Source organism: Gobio gobio (assembly GCF_949357685.1).
Source record: "Gobio gobio genome assembly, chromosome: 19".
Classification (NCBI taxonomy): domain Eukaryota; kingdom Metazoa; phylum Chordata; class Actinopteri; order Cypriniformes; family Gobionidae; genus Gobio; species Gobio gobio.
In genome coordinates, this window is record NC_137112.1 from 3,424,898 (window position 1) to 3,444,614 (window position 19,717).

Genomic DNA, 19,717 nt, shown 5'->3' on the forward strand with positions numbered 1-19,717 from the left:
AAATCCGAAGCTCTCATCGGTTTGATGGTGTTTATGCTACAAAAATGCTCAAACGTCGTGCCTGAGGAACTGTAACACTGACTCCAGCGATCCTGAGAGGATTTTGTGTTTGTCAAACTATCGTTAAGTTACGATTAAAGTCCCTGCTAACATACAAACTGAAATAACTAACTGTTCTCACGTCATGTGACACTGTAGGTCAAAAACACATTTCAGTGCCTCTCCATATTAAACTGGTTATATGTCAATTAATTTCATTTTAGATATGTTTAAGGTCTACATTATCTGTCTTATAAGGAGGACTCTTATTTTGATGGGTATTATAGTCTAAAGGAAGAGCTTGCACACAGTTTATTAACTGCACCCCCGAAAAGGCATACGCTCTGTATATGTTTGTTTACTGTTAGTGTTTTTGTGTAATTTGCTGTGTGTGTTAATGATAATGCAACGGAGAGAGAGAGTCTGTGAATGAGACGTTAATGCGCACTTCTTATGCTTTGTTTATTCAGCTCTTACGAGTATAAACGAGTGAATAACGATGCAATAAACTTGATAAACCATCAGTAAAGTTTGGCCATCATTCGGACGGGATATACACTACAATCTGTGTCCAAAAACATCTCTGGATAAGGTTTGCACACTGACCGCTGTCATTGTAAGATTTAGCAACTCCGTTTGTTTGTCCGAGTTAGCAACAGTAACTAAGGAGGGCGGGGCTTACCGATAGGTCAATTAAGGGGCGTGGCCACTTTGAGTGACAGGTGGATCGCCGTTTGTCTGCTGTCTGTTAGTCATCACCTCAGCTCCGCCCACGTCCCGCCTCTTTGCCCATTTTCTGTTATGAAAACTGCCGCTATACATATACACATTTGTCCCCAACATAACAACCCCCGCAAGAGCTAGCTAAATACACACACACACACACACACACACACACACACAATCAACAGACGAGTCGAGAGATGAGAGTAATGTTTAAAAGCATTTAATGACATCGCACATATTTAACAGGGCAGGGGTTAAAGTCTACAGGTGCAGTTTCATACATCTGAGCGTTTCTATACGCGCTCAGGACGCCCGGAGGATTTCATTCCTAGTATGATGCGTTTGATTGTGCAGTAGATGAAAAGTACAATAGATACCGTGACGGAGGGATGCGCACTATGTATCAAAGAGCGGGAGAGCGGGGGATGAAGCCATAACGAGAAAAAAACAAAGAGAAAAGATAATGCTCAGTGCTATAGCCCACAAGCAAGTAACCGTAGTCTTTTTTTTTGTTCTTTTTTGAGTGTTTTTTTTGTCGTCGTCGTTTGAGAGTAACATTACCTCAGTTCACTTAACATTGATGCTTTAAAGTGTTTATAATACATCTAATCTTTATACTCTGTACTAGAATTATTCGAAACATATATTATGATAAAACCCAAGAGAAATGACAACAAACAAAAAGGAATAAAAACTGATCGGGGTTACCAGCAAACATTCGTATAGTTTGGTCGGACCCGCCTCGAGCGAATGTTAGTCTATATTAATAATCAGCTTATAATCGTTAAAAGGCAAATCTGACGAAACTCGGCGCGGCGGCGAGGAATCGTTCGGGTCCGCCCCCCTGCCGGCGGGACGGGGAATCGTTTCGAAGCGTCACTGTCTTGTTCCCGGACAACAAAGAGAGATTCGCCGCCTCTCCAAGACAGCCTCACAAAATTGAGGAAAATGTTTGAAATATCCAGAGCCCTCAATGACACGCGGTTAGAAAAACCAGAGCAAGATTCAGGATTCCAAAATCAACCACAATAGAAACGGAAGAGCGTAAAAAAAACACGTCCGGATTGGAATCGACACACACACTCTGGCTTTTTTTTGCGTTTAAACACACCGATTTTTTTCCTTTTTCGTACAACTTTGGAAGCCGATTGGTGGGGTGTCAGGCACAGAGTGTGGCGTCTTCATGAGCATTGCATGCTGGGATATCACTTGGAGGTGGGCAGACACAAAGGAAACGACAGAATCGGAATAATGAGAAGAAGAAGAAGAAGAAGAAGAATGGAGGAAATGAGAGAGTCGAATGTTTCTGTTGGCGGGGAACAGACAGACGGACGTCTACTGCTTCTTCTTGCTGAAGAGGCTGAAGCGCTTCTCTTTGTCCTTCTCCTTGTCTTTCTCGCGTTTGCCGGGGCTGGATTCGGTCGTCAGGGAGACGGTTGCCGGGAGTGTGTGGGCGCGGCTGGAGGCGGGCGTGCTCTGGTTGCTAGGCGTGATCTCGGATTTCTCCGAGGACGAAGAGACGCTTCCGGCATTCTGAATGGCCTGGATCCATGTGTTCATCTCCTCCTTCACACACACACACACACACACACACAGTTAATTCACATTCAGAAAACATGACATATTATGTGTCTTTACTGTAATGAAAGTAATTGAAATACATTCCCAGTCTGAACGAGTGTTATGCAAATGATTATTTATGAATATTTCTAATGACTAGTTTTAGTTGATCTATCTGTTGTTCCATCCATCCATCCATCTATTCATCCATCCATACATACATACATTGTTTGTTCCATCCATCTATCTATTTTTCCATCTATTCATTCATCCATCCATCCATATATCATTCATTCCATCTATCTATCCATTCATCAATCTATCTATCTATCTATCTATCTATCTATCTATCTATCTATCTATCTATCTATCTATCTATCTATCTATCTATCTATCTATCTATCTATCTATCTATCTATCTATCTATCTATCTATCTATCTATCCATCTATATATCATTCATTCCATCTATCTATCTATTTTTCCATCTATTCGTCCATCCATCTATTCATCCATCCATCCATATATCATTCGTTCCATCTATCTATCTATCCATCTATTCATTCATCCATCCATCCATCCATCTATCATTCATTCCATCCATCTATCTATCTATCTATCCATCCATCCATCAATCCATCCATCCATCCATCCATCCATCCATCCATCTATCATTCGTTCCATCCATCCATTCATCCATCCACATATATTTTGCTCCATCCATCTATCTATTCATCCATTCATCCATCCATCCAACCAACCATATATTGTTTGTTCCATCCATCTATCTATCTATTCTTCCATCTATAATCCATCCATCCATCCATCCATCCATCCATCCATCCATCTATCTATCTATCTATCTATCTATCTATCTATCTATCTATCTATCTATCTATCTATCTATCTATCTATCTATCTATCTATCTATCTATCTATCTATCTATCTATCTATCTATCTATCTATCTATCTATCCATCAATCCATCATTCATTGCATCCATCTATCTATCCATCCATCTATTCATCTATCCATCATTCATTCCATCCATCTACCTATCCATCCATCCATCCATCCATCCATCCATCCATCCATCATTCGTTCCATCCATCCATTCATCCATCCATATATATTTTGTTCCATCCATCTATCTATTCATGCATCCATCCATCCATATATTGTTTGTTCCATCCATCTATCTATCTATTCTTCCATCTATAATCCATCCATCCATCCATCCATCTATCTATCTATCAATCCGTCATTCATCCATCCATCAATCCATCATTCATTGCATCCATCTATCTATCCATCCATCTATTCATCTATCCATCATTCATTCCATCCATCTACCTATCCATCCATCTATCCATATATTGTTTGTTCCATCCATCTATCTATCTATTCTTCCATCTATAATCCATCCATCCATCCATCCATCCATCCATCTACCTATCCATCCATCCATCCATCCATCCATCCATCCATCCATCCATCCATCATTCGTTCCATCCATCCATTCATCCATCCATATATATTTTGTTCCATCCATCTATCTATTCATGCATCCATCCATCCATATATTGTTTGTTCCATCCATCTATCTATCTATTCTTCCATCTATAATCCATCCATCCATCCATCCATCAATCTATCCATCAATCCGTCATTCATCCATCCATCAATCCATCATTCATTGCATCCATCTATCTATCCATCCATCTATTCATCTATCCATCATTCATTCCATCCATCTACCTATCCATCCATCTATTCATCTATCTATCCATCTATTTATCCATCCACCCACCCATCTATCTATTCATTTATCCATCCATATATTGTTCATTCCATCCATCTATCATTCGTTCCATTCATCCATCCACATATATTTTGTTCCATCCATCCATCCATCCATCCATCCATCCATCCATCCATCCATCCATCCATCCATCCATCCATCCATCCATCCATCCATCCATCCAACCATATATTTAACATTGCATCCATCTATCTATCCATCATCTATCTATCCATCCATCTATTCATCTATCCATCATTCATTCCATCCATCTACCTATCCATCCATCTATTCATCTATCTATCCATCCATCTATTCATCTATCTATCCATCTATTTATCCATCCATCCATCCACCCATCCATCTATTCATCTATCTATCCATCTATTTATCCATCCATCCATCTATTCATTTATCCATCCATATATTGTTCATTCCATCCATCTATCATTCGTTCCATCCATCCATCCATCCATCCATCCATCCATCCATCCATCCATCCATCCATCCATCCATCCATCCATCCATCCATCAATCAAACATTGCATCCATCTATCTATCCATCATCTATCTATCCATCCATCTATTCATCTATCCATCATTCATTCCATCCATCTACCTATCCATCCATCTATTCATCTATCCATCCATCCATCTATTCATCTATCTATCATCCATCTATTCATCTATCTATCCATATATTGTTCATTCCATCCATCTATCATTCGTTCCATCCATCCATCCATCCATCCATCCATCCATCCATCCATCCATCCATCATCTATCTATGTATCTATCTGTATCTATCATCCATCCATCATCCCTTGTTTCTCGTGTGCCACCAGGGGGCGGTGCTTCAGAGTGTGTGCTGATGGTGTAATATTGCTGGAGTTATGATTAAAGCAGACTCACATCATCTTTGGCTTGGAACAGATACTCATTCCCATCAGTGACTCTGCAGAGAGAGAAGAGCGGTTCAGTGACAGCAGAAACACATCAGAGGATCCCCAGAGCTCAATCCTCACCTGAGCTTGAAGACGTGCTTCTTCTTCTTATAGTCCACGGCCACCTCGCAGACGGCCTCCTTCAGGCTGATGGGGATCTCGTTGTGGTAGGGGATGCCCTGGCCCGCGCTCTTATTGTCCTTGTAGAAGCCCATCTCGTGGTTATTGATGACACAGTACACGTTATGCCAGGATCTGAGGACACACACAGAGCTCAGTCACTGGGTCTGAGTGAACGCATGCAGGGACATCTGGACTGCTTTCATCAACCCAAGAGGAAAAACTGCAGAAACTGCTTAGACTAGGCTTAACCTCTTAACTGTCACCGTCCCACAGGTGGGACGCCTGGTGCTCTTTTTTTGATCGCCTTTTTTCATATCATATATTTAAGTAATTATCACAAATTAGGTATCATTTGAAAGCTTACAAACTCAAAATTCATCCTGTGAAAACCGTTTTGAAATCGGACATTGTGTTGCCATGGAAACGTTACTCTTAAATTATTCTAGTGGGCTCCTCCCCTAGTGGGCGGTGTCATGTTTCATAGTACAACAATTATTTTAACTACTTTATATTCATTTATATTTTATCTTTTCCAATCTTGACAAAACGCATATTGTCGGAAAGGTCTGAGTCTCAAGGGTCCATATTTGGTGACTGTTTTGTGATGGAAGTAATATTTGGACAGATATTTACAGGAAAATGCATCAAAACAACAATAAATGGAATTTGAATGACACCCGGTGGCTATTTTTGGTACAGCGCCTAAACAAAATCTCATGGGGACTTCAATTTTTGTGATATCAACTTCAAATTTGGAACACAAATTGGTTAGACATATGGCTTTGATTTTATAGTAATTTTAGAGTAAATTCTTTTTTGTAAAATATATATTTTATATGAAATAAGAAATATTTAGTACAGTTTTTTTTCATTTACAGTAAATTTAAACTTCCATAACTATTTCATACTTTCATATTTTTAATCACTTCAGCAATAATCTGCAGAATGTCGTCTTTAAAACGAGACCAAACTTTGGTCTATATTCCAAAGCATTCTTGAATTACAGCCCTTTAAGTTTGGATAGTGCATTTTAATGTGTATTCTCAAAAAGGGGGGGACAGTTAAAGGGTTAAAAGTTAGTCCTCTATTTATTTCTTCAAGACTGTTCTTAAAGAGCACCTATCATGGAATTTAGAAATGTACCTTTCATGTAGTGTGTAACATAGATCTAAGTGAACAAAAACATCCTGCAAAGTTTGAAATATGACAGTGCACCGTATATATAGTTATTTTCTATATTTTTTATTGAGAACAGCTCATAAGAGACTCAATCGCTCATGATTAGGCTACATCTGCGCATTTTGAGGAAGTATTGAATAAAAAATACTCCTCTGTTTAGAAATTTGACACAGACATATGAGGATCTATCAATATTTCTCCTCATCTGCACACTTTTGAACTAAAAGCCCTGAGGGATGTTGATTTGAGTCTTCGTGAGGAGAATAGAGGAGTTTTTTTATGAATGAGATCAGCTGAGGCTCATATTACAATCAAACGGTACAGACGCGGTTTTCATATTCATAACTCCTGACACATATTAACAAATTACTGTCACTATAAGACTTTGATGGGCGTTCCGTTTCTGAAAATATCTGCACAGACTAAACCAATCACAACTGACTGGGTCATCGGACCAATCAGCGCAGATCAGCGTCACGTAAAGGCGGGGTTTTGAAAAGTGAGTCACTAAAGGAATCATTTGAGAATCGCTGTCAAAACAGGTCAAAATAAACGCATATTATAAGAAAACAAGTCTTTTTTGTCATTGCATGCATGCAAAACTGTTGTTGGGGACTTCTAAAACAATATTTGGAACATTTTAAATACCATAATAGGTGCTCTTTAACTTTTTAAAGTCAGTTACATAAAAAGTTTTATTGGTCTAATTTGAATCAGAAAAGTAAGACCTCTTGACTAATTACTAGTGAGTCAAATGAGTTCTTAAGACACAGTCTAAACATAATGGCTAAGTTTATGCAACTGATGCTCCAGCTGTGATTCCTGCGAGGACCTGAAGACTCTGATGATTATGTCCATTAACAGTTCAGCAGTGTTCATTCCCACCAGGGCTCTGAACCGGTTCAAGGAACGAAAACGAAAACCGGAAACGAACGAAATTTTAAGAGGAACAAAAACGAAAACGGAATCAAAATCAATGTGAATCATTCTGAACAGAAACGTTAATTTGAAATGACCATTAACCGGTTAATAAGGTTATTTTATCGTTCTCTTTAATATTTTAATTTGGCAGTGACCAATCATGAATAGAGTAGTCCAGCATGTGATGTGACGGATCAAGCGTGAGTGAAATATCATCTATGAATCTACCGGTAACGCAAGTCAGTGTGAGCGCGCGCATTTACACGCCTCAAGTACATTTCTTTCCCCGCTGAGCTCATCAATGAAAGCTCAGGTATTGGAGGACATTATTTTCGTACGTTTAAAGAAGCAGTACGGACTTTAAGCTCAAATAGTCTGATTTAGGCTAGTTTGTGGATTTCGTTTAAGCCTATCCAAGTAGGCTATAGCATCTATCAAACGTTTTTCCTATAGTCTTTCAGATTGCCAATACAGGTCAATGTTTTCTATATAGACGAATGATGCTTCGTATTAAATGGTGTTATATTGCATTAAATGATCGAGCTTTATTAGCCGACTGAATTTGATCATGTGATGTAAGGACGTGTTGCGCAGTGTTTGCTTTGAAAATAGCAATTAAAAGAGCAATGGTTATCCAGTTTATTTATTCTTTATTCATGCAATTTTTAAAACAAGTCGTGTTGAAAAAAAGTTATGTACAAAGAATCTTTTCACTCTTATGAAAATAATTAGACATAAGAGCCACTTTCGATTGTCTAACGCTCCATTAAAACAGGTCCGCTGTTTATGCTTTGTAATTAATGCATGTATTTCTGTTGTGGTTTTAAAGATGTTATGAAATAAATATTCAAGTTTAATTACCATGCGTTATATTATTATTGAGTGAAAATAAGTCTTTATTTATACATGTTTGTTTAAAGTATAGGCTAAATTAAAATAACGTTATTAACCGGTATTTTTTCAAATCAAACTGTTTTCGGAACAGTAATGTTTATTGAGGAACACAAAAACGGAAACGCTATAATATCGATTCTCCTCGGAGTGAACCCATTGATATTTTTTTCCATTTTTAAGCCCTGATTTTGACAGCAAATTTTGATTTAGTTTTAGTCTTTTGACTAAAATGCCATTTAGTTTCAGTCATATTTTAGTCACCTGAATTGCTTTTAGTTTTAGTCTAGTTTTAGTCGACTAAATATCATAAGATTTTAAATCTACAGTAGATTTAGTCTCCTAAAATCTAATTAGTTAAATTGTAATACATTAAGCATTTAAGCATTACATAACCGACTGTCACTTGAACTGACATTTTGACATTGTTGTGTTTTTGACATTAAAAATACACGAAGAGAGCTCAATTCACTTTTTTTGTTCGTTTTTTAAACACAGCTATATAGTTTTTATGACTTTGTATTTCTGTTTTAGTCAGTCGGCCATATCAGGTTAAGCTAAAGCTTCAAATAAGTGTATTTTTTTATTTTAATTTCAGTTAACATTTATTTAATTTCAAGTAATTAAGTTTTTTAAATGGTTTTAGGGAACTATTATAACCCTGATACTTTATTGAATGTGTGTCAAATACTGGTCTTTCCTCCTGACTATTTTTAATTATTATTATAACTTAATTAAATGGGAATTCAATTAAATACAGTTTATTGTGTAACTAAAAATGAATATATAATGCGTGACTTAATTATAAACAAGCTTGAAATACACCGGGACTCTTATTTTGAAATGTATGCGCCTCTGTTGCAGTTGCTCATTCAAGTTTAGGAGATAAAATAAGCATTGTTACAACCGTCTAAAACATATTACTATATAAACAGCGTAAAGTAAACATTGTCACTATTCATCAGCATTAGTTCATCAACAATAGCCTGGCATAAATGTGTGTTATTGATTGATTGAGCCGCTCTGGAGCGCTGGATTGGGGGTGTGTGAGCCTTTTCGTCATAGTTTTTGTCATCCGACACTAGTTTTTATTTAGTTATTGTCTCGTTTTCGTCAGTGAAAAAAGGTTGTTGACGAAAATTATTCGCCAACGAAATTAACACTGCAGTTCAGGGGAAGTATTATCGGCAAAGTTCAAAACGCTCACCATTCCCAAATTGCAGGTAAACTTAAGCATGTACTGTATACAACATACTGCATGGTTTTAAAGGCACACTATGTAACTTTTAGCCCTGCTAATGCCAACATGAATTATCATGTTTTAACACATTGTAAACATTCATTATCATTTTGTTAACATGTTTAACAAATTGCTAGCAATATTGATTTAGTAAATATTGCAAGCATGAATTAGCATGTTTTACGACATTGCTAACATGATTTAACATTTTACTAGCATGAATTAGCATGTTTTACCACATTGCTAACATGATTTAACACTTTGAATTAACATTTTGCTAATGTGTTTTACCACTTTGCTAACATGATTTAGCATTTTATGAGCATGTTTTACCACATTGGTAACATGTTTTAACACTGCTACCATGAATTAGCATGTTTGCTAGAGTGTTTTATCGCATTGCGAACATGAATTAGTATGTTTTAACACAATGCTAACATGATTTAACACTTCGATAGCATGAATTAACATGTTGACAACATTTTTGAACTTGTTTCTAGCATGAATTGGTATGTTTTGCAACATTAATGGCATGGATTAGCATTTTTTAACACATTGCTAACATGATTTAACGCTTTGCAAGCATATTATAGCATGTTAGCATTAATTAGCATGTTATAACACTTTGCTAATACGAGTGACCTTTTTGCTAGCATGAATTAGGTTTTAACACATTGATAACATGAATTATGTTTCTAACATGTTTTAGCATTTTGTTAACATGAATAAGCATGTTGCTAACATTTTTGAACATGTGTTTTTAACAAGAATGAGCATGGTTGACAACACGATTTGCAACATTGCTAATATGGATTAGCATGTTTTAGCACACATTGTTAACATGATGTAACGCTTTGCAAGCATACTATAGCATAACTTAGCATGAATTAACATGTTTTAACGCTTTGCTAACATGAATGAGCAATTTGTTAGCATTAATTATGTTTATACACATTGATAACATGAATTATCATGTTGCTAACATGTATAAGCATGTTGTTAGCATTAATTAGCATGTTTTAACGCTTTGCTAACATGAATGAGCATTTTGTTAACATTAATTAGATTTTAACACATTGATAACATGAATTATCATGTAGCTAACATGTTGTTAGAATGAATTAGCACATTTTAACGCTTTGCTAACATGAATGAGCATTTTGTTAGCATTAATTAGGTTAACACATTGATATCATAAATTATCATGTAGCTAACATGTTGTTAGCATGAATTAGCACGTTTTAACACTTTGGTAACATGAATTATAATTTTTCTAACATGCTTTAGCATGTTGTTAGCATGAATTAGCACATTTTAACTCTTTGCTGACATGAATGAGCATTTCGCTAGCATGAATTAGATTTTAACACATTGATAACATAAATTATCATGTAGCTAACAATGCTAGCATGAATTATCATTTTTCTAACAAGCTTTAGCATGTTGTTAGCATGAATTAGCACGTTTTAACACTTTGCTAACATGAATTATAATTTTCTAACATGCTTTGGCATTTTGTTAGCATGAGTTCGGTTTTAACACATTGAGAACATGAATGATCATGTTGTTAACATGTTTTAGCATATTGTTAGCATGAATTAGCACGTTTTAACACTTTGCTAACATGAATTAGCATTTTGCTAGCATGAATTCGGTTTTAACACATTGATAACATGAATTATCATGTAGCTAACAATGCTAGCATTAATTATAATTTTTCTAACATGCTTTAGCATGTTGTTAGCATGAATTAGCACATTTTAACACTTTCCTAACATGAAGTATAATTTTTTAACATGCTTTACCATGTTGTTAGCATGAATTAGGTTTTAACACATTGATAACATGAATGATCATGTTGCTAACATGTTGTTAGCATGATTAGGTTTTAACACATTGATAACATGAATGATCATGTTGCTAACATGTTGTTAGCATGAATTAGGTTTTAACACATTGATAACATGAATGATCATGTTTGCTAACATGTTTTAGCATGAATTCGGTTTTAACACATTGATAACATGAATGATCATGTTGCTAACATGTTGTTAGCATGAATTAGGTTTTAACACATTGATAACATGAATGATCATGTTGCTAACATGTTGTTAGCATGAATTAGGTTTTAACACATTGATAACATGAATGATCATGTTGCTAACATGTTGTAGCATGAATTCGGTTTTAACACATTGATAACATGAATGATCATGTTGCTAACATGTTGTTAGCATGAATTAGGTTTTAACACATTGATAACATGAATGATCATGTTGCTAACATGTTGTTAGCATGAATTAGGTTTTAACACATTGATAACATGAATGATCATGTTGCTAACATGTTTGAGCATGAATTAGGTTTTAACGCATTGATAACATGAATGATCATGTTGCTAACATGTTTGAGCATGAATTAGGTTTTAACACATTGATAACATGAATGATCATGTTTGCTAACATGTTGTTAGCATGAATTCGGTTTTAACACATTGATAACATGAATGATCATGTTGCTAACATGTTTTAGCATGAATTCGGTTTTAACACATTGATAACATGAATGATCATGTTGCTAACATGTTGTTAGCATGAATTAGGTTTTAACACATTGATAACATGAATGATCATGTTTGCTAACATGTTTTAGCATGAATTCGGTTTTAACACATTGATAACATGAATGATCATGTTGCTAACATGTTGTTAGCATGAATTAGGTTTTAACACATTGATAACATGAATGATCATGTTGCTAACATGTTGTTAGCATGAATTAGGTTTTAACACATTGATAACATGAATGATCATGTTGCTAACATGTTGTAGCATGAATTCGGTTTTAACACATTGATAACATGAATGATCATGTTGCTAACATGTTGTTAGCATGAATTAGGTTTTAACACATTGATAACATGAATGATCATGTTGCTAACATGTTGTTAGCATGAATTAGGTTTTAACACATTGATAACATGAATGATCATGTTGCTAACATGTTTGAGCATGAATTAGGTTTTAACGCATTGATAACATGAATGATCATGTTGCTAACATGTTGTTAGCATGAATTCGGTTTTAACACATTGATAACATGAATGATCATGTTGCTAACATGTTTTAGCATGAATTCGGTTTTAACACATTGATAACATGAATGATCATGTTGCTAACATGTTGTTAGCATGATTAGGTTTTAACACATTGATAACATGAATGATCATGTTGCTAACATGTTTTAGCATGAATTCGGTTTTAACACATTGATAACATGAATGATCATGTTGCTAACATGTTGTTAGCATGATTAGGTTTTAACACATTGATAACATGAATGATCATGTTGCTAACATGTTGTTAGCATGATTAGGTTTTAACACATTGATAACATGAATGATCATGTTGCTAACATGCTTTAGCATGAATTAGGTTTTAACACATTGATAACATGAATGATCATGTTGCTAACATGTTTTAGCATGAATTCGGTTTTAACGCATTGATAACATGAATGATCATGTTGCTAACATGTTTTAGCATGAATTCGGTTTTAACGCATTGATAACATGAATGATCATGTTGCTAACATGTTTTAGCATGAATTCGGTTTTAACGCATTGATAACATGAATGATCATGTTGCTAACATGTTTTAGCATGAATTCGGTTTTAACGCATTGATAACATGAATGATCATGTTGCTAACATGTTGTTAGCATGATTAGGTTTTAACACATTGATAACATGAATGATCATGTTGCTAACATGCTTTAGCATGAATTAGGTTTTAACACATTGATAACATGAATGATCATGTTGCTAACATGTTTTAGCATGAATTCGGTTTTAACGCATTGATAACATGAATGATCATGTTGCTAACATGTTTTAGCATGAATTCGGTTTTAACGCATTGATAACATGAATGATCATGTTGCTAACATGTTTTAGCATGAATTCGGTTTTAACGCATTGATAACATGAATGATCATGTTGCTAACATGTTTTAGCATGAATTCGGTTTTAACGCATTGATAACATGAATGATCATGTTTGCTAACATGTTTTAGCATGAATTCGGTTTTAACGCATTGATAACATGAATGATCATGTTTGCTAACATGTTTTAGCATGAATTCGGTTTTAACGCATTGATAACATGAATGATCATGTTGCTAACATGTTTTAGCATGAATTCGGTTTTAACGCATTGATAACATGAATGATCATGTTGCTAACATGTTTTAGCATGAATTCGGTTTTAACGCATTGATAACATGAATGATCATGTTGCTAACATGTTTTAGCATGAATTCGGTTTTAACACATTGATAACATGAATGATCATGTTTGCTAACATATTTTAGCATGAATTAGGTTTTAACACATTGATAACATGAATGATCATGTTTGCTAACATGTTGTTAGCATGAATTAGGTTTTAACACATTGATAACATGAATGATCATGTTTGCTAACATGTTTTAGCATGAATTCGGTTTTAACGCATTGATAACATGAATGATCATGTTTGCTAACATGTTTTAGCATGAATTCGGTTTTAACACATTGATAACATGAATGATCATGTTTGCTAACATATTTTAGCATGAATTAGGTTTTAACACATTGATAACATGAATGATTATGTTGCTAACATGCTGTTAGCATGAATTAGGTTTTAACACATTGATAACATGAATGATCATGTTTGCTAACATGTTGTTAGCATGAATTAGGTTTTAACACATTGATAACATGAATGATCATGTTTGCTAACATGTTTTAGCATGAATTAGGTTTTAACACATTGATAACATGAATGATCATGTTGCTAACATGCTTTAGCATGAATTAGGTTTTAACACATTGATAACATGAATGATCATGTTGCTAACATGTTGTTAGCATGAATTAGGTTTTAACACATTGATAACATGAATGATCATGTTGCTAACATGTTTTAGCATGAATTAGGTTTTAACACATTGATAACATGAATGATCATGTTGCTAACATGCTGTTAGCATGAATTAGGTTTTAACACATTGATAACATGAATGATCATGTTGCTAACATGTTGTTAGCATGAATTAGGTTTTAACACATTGATAACATGAATGATCATGTTGCTAACATGTTTTAGCATGAATTAGGTTTTAACACATTGATAACATGAATGATCATGTTGCTAACATGCTGTTAGCATGAATTAGGTTTTAACACATTGATAACATGAATGATTATGTTGCTAACATGCTGTTAGCATGAATTAGGTTTTAACACATTGATAACATGAATGATCATGTTTGCTAACATGTTGTTAGCATGAATTAGGTTTTAACACATTGATAACATGAATGATCATGTTTGCTAACATGTTTTAGCATGAATTAGGTTTTAACACATTGATAACATGAATGATCATGTTGCTAACATGCTTTAGCATGAATTAGGTTTTAACACATTGATAACATGAATGATCATGTTGCTAACATGCTTTAGCATGAATTAGGTTTTAACACATTGATAACATGAATGATCATGTTGCTAACATGTTGTTAGCATGAATTAGGTTTTAACACATTGATAACATGAATGATCATGTTGCTAACATGTTTTAGCATGAATTAGGTTTTAACACATTGATAACATGAATGATCATGTTGCTAACATGCTGTTAGCATGAATTAGGTTTTAACACATTGATAACATGAATGATCATGTTGCTAACATGTTTTAGCATGAATTAGGTTTTAACACATTGATAACATGAATGATCATGTTGCTAACATGCTGTTAGCATGAATTAGGTTTTAACACATTGATAACATGAATGATCATGTTGCTAACATGTTGTTAGCATGAATTAGGTTTTAACACATTGATAACATGAATGATCATGTTGCTAACATGTTTTAGCATGAATTAGGTTTTAACACATTGATAACATGAATGATCATGTTGCTAACATGCTGTTAGCATGAATTAGGTTTTAACACATTGATAACATGAATGATTATGTTGCTAACATGCTGTTAGCATGAATTAGGTTTTAACACATTGATAACATGAATGATCATGTTTGCTAACATGTTGTTAGCATGAATTAGGTTTTAACACATTGATAACATGAATGATCATGTTTGCTAACATGTTTTAGCATGAATTAGGTTTTAACACATTGATAACATGAATGATCATGTTGCTAACATGCTTTAGCATGAATTAGGTTTTAACACATTGATAACATGAATGATCATGTTGCTAACATGCTTTAGCATGAATTAGGTTTTAACACATTGATAACATGAATGATCATGTTGCTAACATGTTGTTAGCATGAATTAGGTTTTAACACATTGATAACATGAATGATCATGTTGCTAACATGTTTTAGCATGAATTAGGTTTTAACACATTGATAACATGAATGATCATGTTTGCTAACATGTTTTTAGCATGTTAGCATGGATTAGCCGCTGCTAGAATGATTCAGCAGTTTCTAGCACACACAGCTCTAACGGTGAGTGTTTGGGGCTCAGTCGCACCTGCTGGACGCCTTCTTGTTGTGGCCTTCCCACTCGTGTTTGCGGTGCAGAAACGCCTCCAGCTGTGCGGACGCCGTCTCCTGACCTTTGGCCGGCAGGGTCGCGGACTGGCTCACTTTACCCCGTCTGTCCCCGGTCGGGGACGGGATGGGACTCGGCTCCTTCGAGCTCCTCTCGGCCACTCCGTTCATCTCACCATCCACTCCATCCTGCGGACACACGGCCAGCGTTACTACACACACATCAGCTTTAGCTCTCACACACACACACACACACACACACACACACACACACACACACACACACACACACACACACACACACACACACACACACACACACACACACACACACACACACACACACACACACACACACACACACACACACACACACACACACACACACACACACACAGGATGAGTTCTGAAAGAGCCGTTAGGAGGGAAGGTCACTTCGGCTGGTTTACAGATGAGAGAATCTCATTAAAATGGAGTGAAAAAGCCATTAATAGAAAAATACACTAGAAAGTCAACATGAACTCAATATTCTCCATATTCAGTTTGCACCTGATCTAACTGCTAATGATGACATCACCAAACACATGCACGCTATTGGACACAGGAAATATATATGAATATATTATGCTTATTTAAATTAATTTTATTCTAATGTTAATATATGAAATGTATTAATAAATGTATATAATACATTATATCAATAAATTATATTTATATTACTTTTATACTAACATTATTTTTTTATTAAATAATACTTTAATATATTAATATAAATATATTATATATATACATTTTATTCTATATCTATATATTAAATGTATTTGATTATATTTTTTACTAAAATATATTTTATGTATATATATATATATATATATATATATATACACATACATAACATTTATTTTATATATATATAAATATATCAACAAAGTATTTATATTAAATCATATTTCTTTATATTAGCTTTATTATAATCTTAATATATTAATTTTATTTTATTATTTTTACAATAGAAAACTTTAATATATTAATAAATTATATTTATATTAGTTTTATACTAAACTTAATATATTATTTTACTAAAATAATACACTTAATATATGTATATAAACAAAGTATTTATATTAATAAATTATATTTATTTATGTGTTTTAAAGTAATGTTAATATATTAATATAATTGAATTATTTTTAATAAAATAATACCTTTAATATATTAATAGAAATATATTATCCATACTAATAAATTATATTTTTTATACTTAAAACAATACATTTCATAGTATTTATATTAAATCATATTTCTTTATATTAGCTTTATTCTAATCTTAAAATATGAAGTTAATTATTCATACTAAAATGAAAAAACTAAATATAATATTATAAAGTATTTATACTATCTTAATATATTAATACAATTGAATTATTTGTACTAAAATAATGCTTTTAATATATTGATAGAAATGTATTATCCTTACTAATAAATCATTTTTTACTAAAATAATACATTTCATAGTATTTAAATTAAATGATATAGCTTTTATATTATCTTTATTCTAATCTTAATATATTAATTTAATATTTTTTTTATTATCCATATTAATTAATAATATCTTTTACAAAAAGAATACATTTAATATATTAATAGAAATATATTATCCATACTAATAAATTATATTTATTTATAACTAGGGCTGTCAAAAGATTAATCGCGATTAATCGCATCCAAAATAAAAGTTTGTGTTTACATAATATATGTGTGTGTACTCTGTTAATTATTATTTATATATAAATACACACACAAGCATGTATATATTTAAGAAAAAAATATTATTTTTATATATAAAACATTTATATTTACATATATTTTAGATTATATTAATGTATATAAAGTATATACATGCAAATATTTCTTCAATATATACATGAATGTGTGTGTATTTATATATAAATAATAATTAACAGAGTACACACACTTATATTATGTAAACACAAACTTTTATTTTGGATGCGATTAATCGCGATTAATCTTTTGACAGCCCTATTTATAACACTATTGGATAATGTTATTGATGTCGGAAAATATTGAAATCCATCACTTAACGTAATTAATAAGGTTTTGAATGCCGTTCCATGTTGACTCTAAATGTAAAAGATCATGCAAGAGGGAAAACTCTGGATCTACAGTCACTGCAGAGCGTCAGGAAACATCGTCTGAGGATCAATCCGTTCACGAACCGATTGAAAGACGCGTCATGCTTAAAGCAACAGCACACAGAGGTCAGAGTTCAGAGTTCAGTCCAGATGTGTTACTGACCCCAGGGCCCGGGCCGGCCTGCTCCGCTACAGCGGCTCTCAGGAACTCAAACAGAAGCGCTTTAGTTCATCTTCACTACCTCAACACTAACATCTGAGCAGCAGCGACGTCTCCATAGTCACGATCACATCACAGTCATATACACCGACCAGGCATAACATTATGACCATTCCTAATATTGTGTTGTCCCCCCCTTTTGCTGCCAAAACAGCCCTGACCCGTCCCATAATGCACCTGGTGCCATGTGTTCCCCAGGTAAGCCACGCACACACACCCGGCCATCCACGTGATGTAGAAGAACACTGTGTATTCTGAGCCCTTTCTATCACAGCATTAACTTCTTGAGCAGTTTGAGCTCCAGTAGCAATCTGGCCCTTGTCAAACTCGCTCAAATCCTTACGCTTGCCCATTTTTCCTGCTTCTAACACATCAACTCTGAGGACAAAATGTTCACTTGCTGCCTAATATATCCCACCCACTAACAGGAGATCATCAGTGTTACTCACTTCACCGGTCATAATGTTATGCCTGATCGGTGTATATACACATATAACATACAAACTGTAGAGAGAGAATCAGCCACACTGGAAGAGCCACCACACAGTGTGTTCAGATCATTTTATGGTGAATCTCCTCAAACAAACAAACAAACACAATGAGACTCTACTGGACTTGTTCAGTTTCACAAGCTCACATTGCAAACAAAACACAGGAAAACAAAACCAAACTATCAAAAATGGCAGATAATTTGCACTAATTTAAATATCAAAACTTTAAAGCAAAGCTCTGGATTGAATACGGGAAGCACAGGAGGAAGCACACTTCACTTTTACAGTAAATAACAGTGTTTAAAGTAACGCACTTATAATGGAAGTCTATTACGCACCGTTTACACAGAGCAAACACAAGTTCCCTTTTTCCTAACACATAATCAGAAGTTCATCCATCCAGCAATTAAGTCACTTTACACACTCATTTTTGCATGGGGGGAAGTAATAAGAGCTTTAACAACCATGTGACCCTGCACCACAAAACCAGTCATAGGGGTAAATAGAGCAATACTGGGGACCAAGCGCAACACAAGCTAAAAAGGAAGCAGCAGACCAACTGAAAAAATGAGAGAAGACATTTTGAAGCAAAAATGTTAAAATCCCACATTAAGTTGTATAGAGCCAATGTCATATTTTGTTCTATTATAGCGCCACCAAGAGGCACAATCCTACCACTTTTTTATGTGTCCTCGGAGTGAGCCCATACATGTGTGTGTCAATTTTGGTGAAAATATCTCATTTTGTTTTGTAGTTATAGACATTTCTATGAAAAAACACGTAAAAAAATGACTGACACCTGATTTTGATTGGATTTTACTCCCCCTTACTATCAATATTTTGACATTTGGGCAT

At 34.2% G+C, this 19,717-nt stretch overlaps 1 protein-coding gene across 3 annotated transcripts in view; it reads right to left on the reverse strand.

Annotated features, from left to right (window-relative positions):
* Positions 1-963: 963 nt before the first annotated feature.
* The window catches only part of sptbn1 (spectrin, beta, non-erythrocytic 1), a 163,409-nt gene continuing 144,655 nt past the window's right edge, over positions 964-19,717 (reverse strand). For all 3 annotated transcript variants that reach the window (XM_079845206.1, XM_079845207.1, XM_079845208.1), the window contains 4 exons: positions 15,979-16,187; positions 5,151-5,324; positions 5,038-5,080; positions 964-2,331 (listed from right to left, as the gene is read on the reverse strand). In XM_079845206.1, the coding sequence (XP_079701332.1) occupies positions 2,101-2,331; positions 5,038-5,080; positions 5,151-5,324; positions 15,979-16,187 (657 nt within the window). In that variant the 3' untranslated portion in view covers positions 964-2,100. The remainder of the gene's footprint in view (positions 2,332-5,037; positions 5,081-5,150; positions 5,325-15,978; positions 16,188-19,717) is intronic.